The sequence below is a fragment of the Ictidomys tridecemlineatus genome, chromosome 8 (assembly GCF_052094955.1).
Source record: "Ictidomys tridecemlineatus isolate mIctTri1 chromosome 8, mIctTri1.hap1, whole genome shotgun sequence".
NCBI classification, from domain to species: domain Eukaryota; kingdom Metazoa; phylum Chordata; class Mammalia; order Rodentia; family Sciuridae; genus Ictidomys; species Ictidomys tridecemlineatus.
Window position 1 is genome coordinate 26096440 of NC_135484.1, and position 12256 is coordinate 26108695.

The 12256-nt window shown below is 39.2% G+C and overlaps 1 protein-coding gene across 6 annotated transcripts in view; it reads left to right on the forward strand.

The window, feature by feature from the left end:
- Nhsl1 (NHS like 1) overlaps nt 1-12256 on the forward strand; it is a 238909-nt gene that overhangs the window by 197366 nt on the left and 29287 nt on the right. For all 6 annotated transcript variants that reach the window (XM_078019050.1, XM_078019051.1, XM_021729458.3 and 3 more), the window contains exon 3: nt 1880-2007. In XM_078019050.1, coding sequence (XP_077875176.1) covers nt 1880-2007 — 128 coding nt within the window. The remainder of the gene's footprint in view (nt 1-1879; nt 2008-12256) is intronic.

Sequence of the window (12256 nt, forward strand, 5' to 3'; positions counted from 1 at the left end):
TCTAATGTTGGAAGGACATTAAATTTCATAATTAAACTTCTTATAGGGTTAATTACTGAGGGGAATAAAAAGAATTTGAACAACAAAAGGACTTAAAAGCCTTGGCCTCCTCTTTTTATTTCATTTGTCAAGTACTTGAAAACCTTGAATTATATAGATAAGTAACTGCAAGTGGTAACAATTTATATTCAATTTATATTGGTTTATTTTGCAAGGTTTTCAGAGATTTCAGATTTATAAGTATAGCAGGAATACCTAACTTTTAGGAACAAAGAAAAAATTGATTTAGCAGCACAAGTTAATGAATTAATTCCCTGTATTGTGTTAAAATTTGGTATGTAAAACTATTAAACTTTGTCTGGGGTTATCGCTCAGTGGTAGAGCCCTTGCCTCACATGTATGAGGCACTGGGTTCGATTCTCAGCACCACATAAAAATATATAAACAAAGTAAGTTATTGTGTCCATCACAACTAAAAATATATTTTAAAAAACTATTAAGTTTATTTATCTTGCTTAAATTAAACATTTAAAGAAAATTATATTAAATACTTAACAGAATTCCAGAACTCTATGGAAAACACCATTAGAAAACTATTAGCTTTTTTTGGTAACATATCCAGAGAACTAGAGTGTAGATTCTGACTGTGTTTCTTTTAGAGAAATTGATTGATGGTGGAGAAGATGTGAAAATATTTCCCTTTATAAAGGGTTAGACTAATCTGAGTGAATCCTCATTTAAAAATACTGTTTCCCGAAATGTTTTTGAAGTTTCATTTTAATCAATGTTACAAATATAACTGCCAGCCCAAGCCACTAACTGTTCATCCCCTAAGAGAACAGAGGTGGCGTTATTTAGCTGACTTACGGTGACCTGTGCATTTTCTGTTAGTTTGGTATTGTCATAGATCCTCATGGCTATTTTCATAGGAATTTTTAAAATCTGCTTTGCAGTTCTGAATTAGAAACTTTCTCTCTCCACTTCCCACTGTGAGAAAGATAACAGAGGAAAATGAAAAATTTTTGTTCCCTGGTTAAAAAAAAAAAAAAAAGGTCTGTATTTTTATCTCTCCACTGAAGTGGCTGCCTGTCTCCTCTTTGAGACAGAATCATGGGTTCTGTGTTACACGGGAGCTCTGAAGAGGTCTAATTTAGTTTTGTGCCTTTAGGGACATGGGTTTGTAAAGCTGGGTAAAGAGAAAACCTTTCCAAAACCAAACACAATTTCTTCTCCTCTGGAAAACTGGATATTTAAAGGAACCCTGGGGCAAATCCTTTGGCCAGGCAAAGGCTCCTTTAATGTGCCTGGGTCATGGGGAAGCTCCTGGTGCTTTAAAAGCCATTAAAACCTTCTAAGCCACTAGCCCACTGATGAGAAAAGTCTCGTAGGGGTTTTCATTGAACACAACCCATGGCCCTAGCCTCCTGTCATCTAGAGCATATGCAGGCATCCCTCTGTGGACTAGACGATGTCACAGGCTGGCAGCCAGCTTCCACACAGCATTTGCTGATTGGTATTGAAATTAAATTCAGGATGGGTTCCGTGGAAGCATATGGCTAGAATACCAGTGACTCCTAGGCTGAGACAGGAAAATTGCAAGTTTGAGGCCAGATCTTGTCTCAAGATTTAAAAAATACAAGAAATTAGACTGGGAATGTACCTGTCCCCCCCCTTCCCAACCTGGGAAAAAAAAAAGCATGTATGTAGGTGCTTAATTATTCTTAATTTCTTGTCATCATTATTTTCATTGTTATCATTATATTATTATTAAATTATATTATGCCCTATAAAAATATTATTGGAAAAGGTAGATACAAAGAAGTCAACAAAATATTATTTTTAATGCCCTCCCTTGACTCTCTGCCTGTTTCCTCTGCAGAATGTGATAAATTAAGGCGGGATGGCTACCGAAGTTCTCAGTACTACTCTCAGGGACCCACTTTTGCAGCCAATTCTAGCCCACTCTGCGAAGATTATCAAGATGAGGATGCAGAAACAGATCCAAAGGTAAGGCTGCTAAGTTCAACATGGCATCCTAGATTGACCCCTGGACAGAGTGGACATAAGTGGGAAATCAGACAAAATTAGAATCGAGTCTATATTTTAGTTAATAGTATTGCAGCAAGTTAATTTTTCGGTTTTGACAAAAGTACCATGATTTCAAAAAAACAGTAATCTAAGGGAGAACCGGTGAAGGGTAGGTAATCTTCATAGTTTCTCTGTCAATACACAGTTATTCCCATAAAGAAAGAAGTTGGGATCCAAGCAATTCATTAAAGCAACAGAAAATCAGTATATTTGTGCCGTATTGGTTAGGAGAAAAAAAATGAAGATTTTCTTTCTTTTTCATATTACCAAGTACCCAGTTATATTACAAAGAAGACCTCTGTTATTAATGATAGCCCGAGGCAGGTTATTAATGAAGTGAAGGAGTTTTACTTAGCTCATCATTTGGGAAGCTCAGGGACCTGGCACCAGCACTGACTCAGCTCTGGTGAGGCCCTGTGTCCCATTATGGTGGCAAGCAATCACCAGTCAAAAGGAAGCTGGAGAGAGGCTGGATGGAGCCATCTTGGGCTATTTACACAGCGCCTCTCTGGACTAACCGGTGTCCCACAAGAAACACCTTCATCTCTTTTGAGAGCACTCCTTCAGAGACCTGAGCATCTCAGAACAGTTGCCACCTCTCAAAGATTTCACATTCCAACAATGCTACACTGAGGTCCAAGCTCCCAACACGTGGACCCTAGGGGGACAAACTACATCCAAACCATAGCCAACTGAGTATATAGCAAAAGCTACTATTTCACCACTGTCAGGGTTTTGAACATTCATGAAATATATGCACTACTTTTACTTGATGTTATTGCACTGGCCAGTTTACTTAATGATTCTGTTTTACATTTGAGTTCCTTGTTCTCATACCTTTCTTAGGATGTGTTCAAATTACTTAAGAGATGTATATTTTCTAAATGCACATGAAATGGAATTTATGGACATTTTTATTTATATAATTTTATTTTCCTTATATTGAATATTATAGATGAATACATACTGGAGTTACCTAAACAAAATAAGATTTGATAGGTTTGGTTTTGAAACCTTTTTTGGAGCTGGGATGAACTCAAGTGCACTTGACCACTGAGCCACATCCCCAGCCCTATTTAGAGACAGGGTTTCACTGAGTTGGTTAGCACCTCACCTATTGCTGAGGCTAGCTTTGAACTCGATCCTCCTGCCTCAGCCTCCCAAGCAGCTGGGATTTTAGGCCTGCACCATGAAACCACATTTAACTAATATAAATATTTTCAGTGGAGTTAGGTCAATATAGAAACACTGTATTGGTTGGAGAACATTCTTCAAGAGCATTCTTCAGGGTTTTTTGTTGTAGTTGTTAAATAGGCAACTTCTGAGAACAAAGTACCAATAAAGTTGATCAAAAAATGGGAAATTACTACCCAAAGTTTTTGGTTTTCACATGGATATTGAGCCAGATTAATTTTTTAGGCTTGCATTTTTAAAATTAATATTATTTTAAACTGAGAATTTATAACTGCATGCATATATGTGGTACAATGCGATCTTTTGATATAGGTATACAGTGTAGAATGATTGAACAAGCTAGTTAGCATATTCATCACTTCCCTTAGCTATCACTTTTCTAGTAAAGAATTTGAAATTTACTCCCTTAGTTATTTTGAAACGTACGTTTTATTGACTGTGGTCCCCTGGCTATGCAATAGATCTCAAAACTTATTTCTTCTCTATACCTAAAACTTTGAACCCTTAGATCACTAGCTTTCCATTTCCTCCTTCCCAACCCAGATTTTTTTTTTTTTTTTTTTTTTTTTTGTACCAAGGATTGAACCCAGGGGCACTTTACCACTGGGCTACATAACCAGCCGTTTTTATTTTTTATTTTCAGACAAGGTCTTGCTAAATTACTTAAGGCCTCACTAAGTTGCTAAAGCTGGCCTCAAACTTTGGATCCTGGTGCCTCAGCATGTACCACCATGCCTGATTACAGGCATGCACCACTACACCTGGCCCCACACAGATTTTATCACAGAATATTTCTCCTGCCTGTTTAAAGGTATTTTCACATATTAGCTTAGTCCTTTTGCTAAAATGTACAAAGATGGTCATTTATTTTGGTGGTACAAGCAGCCATTTCAAAATCGATCTGATCTTTAATTTTAAAAACTTATTTTTCACTTCTTGGCAAGAGTAAGGGAAATGGAAACCAGAAGGTGAATTGTATAGTGAAATTTATGTTTTTCCAGATAGACTTAGCCTTACACTGCTGCTCAGAGGGGGAGGAAAGGTTTATGGTGGAGGCCCATTGAGTCAGAGGTCATGTCTGAGGGCAGATGGTTGCACAAATTGTGAGCATTTAAGAGTATGGGCTCCCCTGGTAGCAAACTTGCATTAGTATGGCAGCATCCTAAGACCTTCTGCCAAAAAAAAAGTTAGAAACTTAGTTGCTAAATTCACACGTAACTACTTCCTCAACCTGGTGCTGATCCTGATGGAAATTTAGCTTTTGTGGGAAACTTCTACTTCTGTGGGCCTTTGCTGTGGACTCCTAACTTCAAGCAGTCCTCCTTCAGATGCATGGATGGAATGTGGATGAACCAACACTCCAGAGAAAACAAAGTTCCCATTATGTTGAAAATGAGTTGCTAGATAATGATAACATGTAAAGAAATATATGACGTGGCACATTCCAGCAAACACACGTGCCTTAGTGCAGTTTGGTAGCACAGGCATCATTAGACCAGGAATCAGAAAGTGAGACCCTCGGTTGGTCTCCTGGTAAAGAAAGTGAGTCACATACACCCGAGTCTCTCTCACTTTGTCATCAAGCCAGAGGGGCAGAACAGAGCCGCCACCTGCGCCAACAAGTGCTGGCGAGGATGTGGGGAAAAGGGTACACTTGTACATTGTTGGTGGGACTGCAAATTGCTGCAGCCAATTTGGAAAGCAGTATGGAGATTTCTTGGAAAGCTGGGAATGGAACCACCATTTGACCCAGCTATTCCCCTTCTCGGACTATTCCCTAAAGACCTTAAAAGAGCGTACTATAGGGATACTGCTACATCGATGTTCATAGCAGCACAATTCACGATAGCAAGACTGTGGAAGCAACCTAGATGCCCTTCAATAGACGAATGGATAAAAAAATGTGGCATTTATACACAATGGAGTATTACTCTGCATTAAAAAATGACAAAATCATAGAATTTGGAGGGAAATGGATGGCATTAGAGCAGATTATGCTAAGTGAAGCTAGCCAATCCCTAAAAAACAAATGCCAAATGTCTTCTTTGATATAAGGAGAGTAACTAAGAACAGAGTAGGGACGAAGAGCATGAGAAGAAGATTAACATTAAACAGGGATGAGAGGTGGGAGGGAAAGGGAGAGAGAAGGGAAATTGCATGGAAATGGAAGAAGACCCTCAGGGTTATACAAAATTACACACAAGAGGAAGTGAGGGGAAAGGGAAAAATAATACAAACGGGAGAAATGAATTACAGTAGAGGGGGTAGAGAGAGAAGAGGGGAGGGAAGGGGGGGATAGTAGAGGATAGGAAAGGCAGCAGAATACAACAGGCACGAGTATGTCAATATGTAAATCAATGGAAGTGTAACTGATGTGATTCTGCAATCTGTATACGGGGTAAAAATGGGAGTTCATAACCCACTTGAATCAAAGTGTGAAATATGATATGTCAAGAACTATGTAATGTTTTGAACAACCAACAATAATAAATAAATAAATAAATAAATAAATAAATAAATAAATATTACCTTAAAAAAAAAAAAAAAGAAAGTGAGACCCTCAACAGCTCTCCTTGGGCCCACTGTCCTTCTTTTGGTGGACTGAAGTCAGAGCAGTGGTAGAGTGTCCTGGTGTGTGTGTGTGTGGGAGGAGGGTTGTGTTCTGGGCTCCCTGCAGGGGGCCCCTGAGTCATAGGCTGGTGTGGAACTTCTTCACTCTCCTCCTATATTTGGGCTTTCATGAAGGCACAGAGCCACTTTTAAACCGAAGCTTCAATTTCTATTAGTTTTGTGATTTTCAAAACTCAGGCTAATACTTATTCTTGGTTCAAAGAATTTTGAAATCGTTGGAATTTATTGCTAGTGATATTTAAGGGGAACATTTTTTTTCCCTTGAGTACATAGAACCAAACTGAAGCATTTAGATTTTTTTTAAAAAAAAGATTAGGTTTCAATAAATGCTTTCCCAAGGCAATTTCTGTTAAAAAATTTGTTTCAGAATCAAATAACAATTTAACATGTGATACCATATATTAACTTGTATTAACTTCTTGTACTAACTACTTCGATTTCTTTATGTCATGGGGCATCAAAAACCCACTTGCTGGCTGGGGTTGTGGCTCAGTGGTAGAGAGTTCGCCAGCACTAGGCACTGGGTTCCACCCTCAGCACCACATAAAAATAAAGGTATTGTGTCCAACTACAACTGAAACAAATTATTAAAAAAACAAAACTTGCCATCCCACTATTACATACTCATTTTGATGCTCTTAGAGGACATTGTCCATCTTTTTTTTTTTTCTCTTCATTATTGGGTTAATTAAAATGTTCTCTACCAGAGAATATGCTTTTTTCCCCTTAACTGTATGAAATTACCAAGGCTTAGTGCTGCTTTCGGTGACAAAGGCCTTGTTTTAGTCAGCTTTTTCACTATTGTGACTAAAAGATCTGACCAGAACAACTGTAGAGGAGGAAGATTTATTTGAGGGCTCATGGTTTCAGAGGTCTTAGTCCATAGAAAGCCAGCTCCGTTCTCAAGACTTGAGGTGAGGCAGCACATCATAGCAGGAGTACGTGACAGAGGGAAGCAGCTCCCATGGTGATCAGGAAGCAGAGAGAGAAGCATCTACTTGCCAGATACAAATGTATACCCAAAAGCCATGCTCCCAATTCCCACTCCTCCAGCCACACACTACTACTTCAATTACCACTCAATTAATCCCTATCAGAGGATTAATTCACTGGTTAGTTAAGGCTATAACCCAATCATTGCATTGTCTTGATTGGGTTATAGCATTGTCTTACACAGGAGTTTTTTTTGCGGGGGGATACCACATCTAAACCATAACAGGTCTTGAAACTGGTCTGAAAATGAAAGACTGGAACTCTTGTGCTTTACTGCCACTTCAACAGGCTTTTCTTCTTAACTTGGAAGGTTTTACCCTGAGAGTCCCTTTATCTTACTTTGTACATGATCGGCTATTTAGCTGGTTCATACATTCAGTAGTCGTTTATTGAGGAGTTACTCCTAACCAAGTATTTACCTTGTATCAGAAGTCTTTATTAATCTTCGTGATCCCAACCACCATTCACTAGGTCACATGATGCACCGATAATACCTTTAGGTTGTATAACTATCAGTGGGACATTCTTCATCCTCCTCAATGAAAGAGTTTCTTAAGAAGTAGAATTAGAATTCATTTGAAAACAAGAATTTATTGGGCACCTCTTGGCCAGGGACTAATCCAGGTATTGGAGATTAACAGTGAACCGAACAACAGAGATCCCTGTCCTTGATGGAGCTTTGATGGCATGGAGAGGCACTGAGTATATAGAAGCGATTTAGTTGTATTGGAAAGTGACATGTGCTCTGTAGTAAAATAAATCAGATGGAGAAGAGGTGCGACTTTAAATTAAAAGAAGAGCATTACTCAGCCCAAAGAGGTGATTGAGTTTAAAAGAATGAGCCATCCTGAAATCTTGGAGAAGAACCTTTCAGGAAGAGGAAATAGCCAGTGCACTGAGGGCTCTCTACCCTGTATTGTGAAATGCAAAGATTAAGAAGATATCTGTGCTTTTTTTTCAAGGAACTTACAGCCCACAGGGATAGGAGGATCCTGTTTTTATGTATAACACGCACAATAAGTGTTTGGCATTCAGTAATAGGTGAAAGGGAAATGTTTTCTGACTTTAGGCTTTTGTAATAGCCAAGAGATAAGTGAGGACTTAGATCCCAAGAGTGAGTGGCATGGAAGGGGTGAGTTGGTGGCTTGCTAGCAGGTGGGAGATCAATTTCAAATTTCAACTCTGCTGCTTGCTGTGTTTCCATGGTTGTATCACAAATAGTTCAAGGCATTAGTTTTTGTCTAAAAAGTTCAAAGTGAAATAAGATTGTTCCCCGAACAGACCATTCATTTACTCGGTAAATATTTATTTAGCACTTCCAGTATGCCAGGCTTATTCTAGATCCAAAGGACCCATCAAGTGAACAAAACATAGTCCCTGCCATCAAAGAGATAGCAGGGGTGAACAAACCATATCATACAATAAAGGCAAGGCGATGATAAATGAATGAAACAATGGTCAGGAAACAATGGTCAGTGACAGGGCTGCCATTTTAGATCGAGGGGTCCAAGAGGGACTTTCTGATAGTATTGTTAGAACAAAGCATGCGGTGAAGTATGAGACACCCCACATGAATACCCTGGGAGACCATTCTAGGAAGAAAAGAGTTTAATAAGTGCAAAGACCTGGAGACTGCAACGTGGTTATCCTGCAAGAGGAACAGCCAGAGACCTGAGCAGTCAGACAGTGAGCAAGCACAAGAGAGGTAATGAAGACTGTAGGGGAGAGAACTGAGAGGCAGACCATGTAACACCTAACTGGCTACGGTCAAGACTTTGGGTATATTGGTTCTGGGTGGGATGAGAAGTCATTGGAACAGTTGAGCAGAGACGTGACACAATCTGATTTGCTATTTAATGCAATTTGGCTACTATATGAAGATTGGACATTAAGGAGTTGAAGATAGCAAAATGACAAAACAATAGGCTGTTGCAGGCATCCAGACAAGAGAAAGCCCTGGGTGGCTGGGACCAGGTGGCCATGGGAGAGATTCTAGGTTTTTCTTGAAAGTACATCCTACAGGATTTGATGAAGTTATGAGAAAAAGTCAAGGATGACTCCATTTACTTTTTCCAGCTTGATTCCTCTAGAATCTTATTTTGAAAATTATTTGACTCCTCCACCTACAAGAAATTACCCTTTCAATACCCTCAGTCTTCCTTCCTCAATTTCTGTCGTGTCACCCAATATCATATTCACATTCAAGCCCCCTGAAGGCCTTCTGCCACTTGCCTGGCAAAATCCCCTCCCAGTTTGACCCTGGTTTCTTCCTATTCTGTGCTATAGCCTGATTAGCTAAACAAGGCTCAAGAAAAGAAAGTGCCAAGTTATGTTAGCTAATCTTGATATTAATGAATAGCCCAAAACCTAGAGTGCTGCCCGGCACCTCTAGTACGCCAACTCAGTTCATTCTTCCACTCTCTCTCAAATTCTATTTCACACCTTCACAAATTTCCAATCACTATTTACCGCTTCTCTCTCAGATACACTCCTTGACACTTACTGCATCAGGAAAACACAGGCAATCCAGAAGGCATGTCATTTCACAGCCAAACCAATCACACTGCTTACTTGCATCTGTTCCTGTATGTACTCACCCTTTCCTGCGAGGGCAGTGGCTGAACGGAACTCGCTTCTTTTCTTCCCTGTTGTATCCCAAGTGCCCAGATCACTGCCTGGCATACAGTAGGCACTCAGTATTTTTCCAGTGAAATGAATAAGGTTAACCTCTCAAGGACTTCAGACTTGTAGTTTTCCCCTCTTAAATCGGCCTAATCAGTTTTCTCTCGAGATGGCATCATTACCATCATTATACAAACATGCTGTACTTTCTTTCATCTTGGAGAAATCCTTTTTTGACCGTTCATTCCCCTCCAATTTATACCACATTTTTCATTTCCTCTTTATAATAAAATGTCTCCAAAGAACTGTCTAGACTTGCCGACTCTGCTGCTTTTCCTTACAATCTCTTTTGAAGCCCCTCCAAACAAACTTTTTTATCCTCAATACAGTACTAAAGTTATTCTTAGGTCCACCAGTCACCTCCATGTTGCCAAATCATGGTTAGGTCTCAGGACCCACCTCTCAGCTCCCTTTGACAGCATGTATTCTTCTGTTCTTCTAAAGATACTGTCCCCCTCCCACCCCCGCTTTTTTTTTTTTTTTTTTTTGATACCAGGGATTGTATTCAGGGCCACTCGAACACTGAGCCACATCCTCAGCCCTATTTTATATTTTATTTAAAGACAGGATCTCACTGAGTTGCTTAGTGCCTCGCTTTTGCTGAGGCTGGCTTTGAACTCATAATCCTCTTGTGTCAGCCTCCTGAGCTGCTGGTATAACGGGCGTGCGCCATTGTACCCGGCCTCTTCTAAGGACACTTTTCTTCTCTTGGCATCTATGGCATCCTCACACTCCTGGTTTTCCACCTCCCAACTAGGCATGGTCTCTCAATCCCTTATTAGATGTTCTTTTTCTTCCAAATATCTAAATGTTGGTTTTTAACTCTGGGCTCAAATCTTGCACTCTGCTCCTTAGTAATGGATTCATTGAGTTCAGCGGTTTTAAATTCCACACATTGAAGTCTTCTAAATATCTATCTCTCATCCAGACACATGTACATTCCTGTTTTCTGTCCATCTCTACTTAAGTATCCTGCAGGTATCTCAAACTTGTCCAACTCCAGATACACAATTCTCATATCATGCTTGCAAACAAACCAGAAACCCCACTCATCATAGTTTTCTCCACCTCAGTAAACCACACCATCCTACCTGTTGCTGAAGGACAAATCATTGGCCACCTTCTTGATTCTTTTCTTTGTCTCATACCTTCAGCAAACTCTAGAATTCCCACTTTTCTGAGTCACCTTCAAACCTTAATTCAAGCATTCTGCAATGCTTAGGTCAAGGGTATGTCTAAGAGAGCAGCTGACTGAGGCAAGTTTGGAGTGAGGTTGGGAGGGATCAGAGCATGTTGCAAGTGTAAAACCTCTGTGGACACCAAGTTCACCAGCAGTGATAACAGGAGTAATGTCCAAAGGTGTCTACAGGACAATCACAGAGGGGCAATGGTAAATCAAGGAGTCTGATATGTGACATGGCTATTAGAACATCATTAGCACACATTTTAGCACAGAATTTTGTGATTCAGAGCAAACCTTGTATATGTCATCCTTTAAAATTTGCAGGAGATGTTATAATTTACATAATGCATCAAATCTGACCCAAGAGGAGAAAGAATATTTTATAGGACCAATCATTAGGGCCAGGGTTGTGGCTCAGTGGTAGAGTGCTTACCTAGCATGCGTGAGGTACTGAGTTCTATTCTCAGCACCACATATAAATAAATAAAATAAAGGTCCATTGACAATTAAAAAATATTTTTTAAAAACACTGATCATTAAAAAATTTGTATCTATTTTTTTAAAAAGGGCAAAATTGTTTTACAGTGTTGTGGGTGGGCAGTGGTCTTAACAAAGATTTTTAAAAAGTAGGTAAGTTCAGTGCTTAAAACTGTTCCAGGGGCAAGGGAGAGAAGAAGAAGGAGAAAGATAGTTCTCTTTTTAAAAAATTTTTAACTTGTTCTTTTTGGTTATACGTGACAGTAGATTGTGTTTTGATATATCATACATATATGGAGCATAACTTCTTATTCTTGTGGTTATACATGATGTGGAGTTCCACTGGCCTTGTATTCATATATGAACATAGGAAAGTCCATTTGAGAGACGGTTCTCTTTTTTTAATATTTTATTTACATTTTAGTTTTTGGCAGACACAACATCTTTGTATGTGGTGCTGAGGATCGAACCCGGGCCACACCCATGCCAGAAGAGCGCCCTACCGCTTGAGCCACATCCCCAGCCCAAGAGAGACAGTTCTTTTTAATAAATTTGTTAAACACTGAAGCCAAAATGTGAGAGAGACTGCAGAAAATTAACTGCTTGGTCTCATCCATGAATATTGGAATTATAAATCATATATAAAACATTAAGAAATATAATCTAGCATCTCACTAAAAGAAAGATACTACTAGTTCAACCTGAGTTTATTATAATAGTAAGTAATGCAAGGATGTTCAGTATTTGGAAATGTTGTCATCTATTAATCATATTAATAGGTCTGAGGAGAAACTCATATAATTAAAACTTTAGATATTGACAAAGTATCTGGTATTATTTATCAGCCATTCTTTTTTAGGGGGAGGAGTGCTAGCAAGTGAACTCAGGGCACTCTACCACTGAGCCACATCCCCACATCTCTATTTTATTTAGAGACAGGGTCTCACTGAGTTGCTTACTACCTTGCTTTTGCTGAGGCTGGCTTTGAACTGAAGATCTTCCTGACTC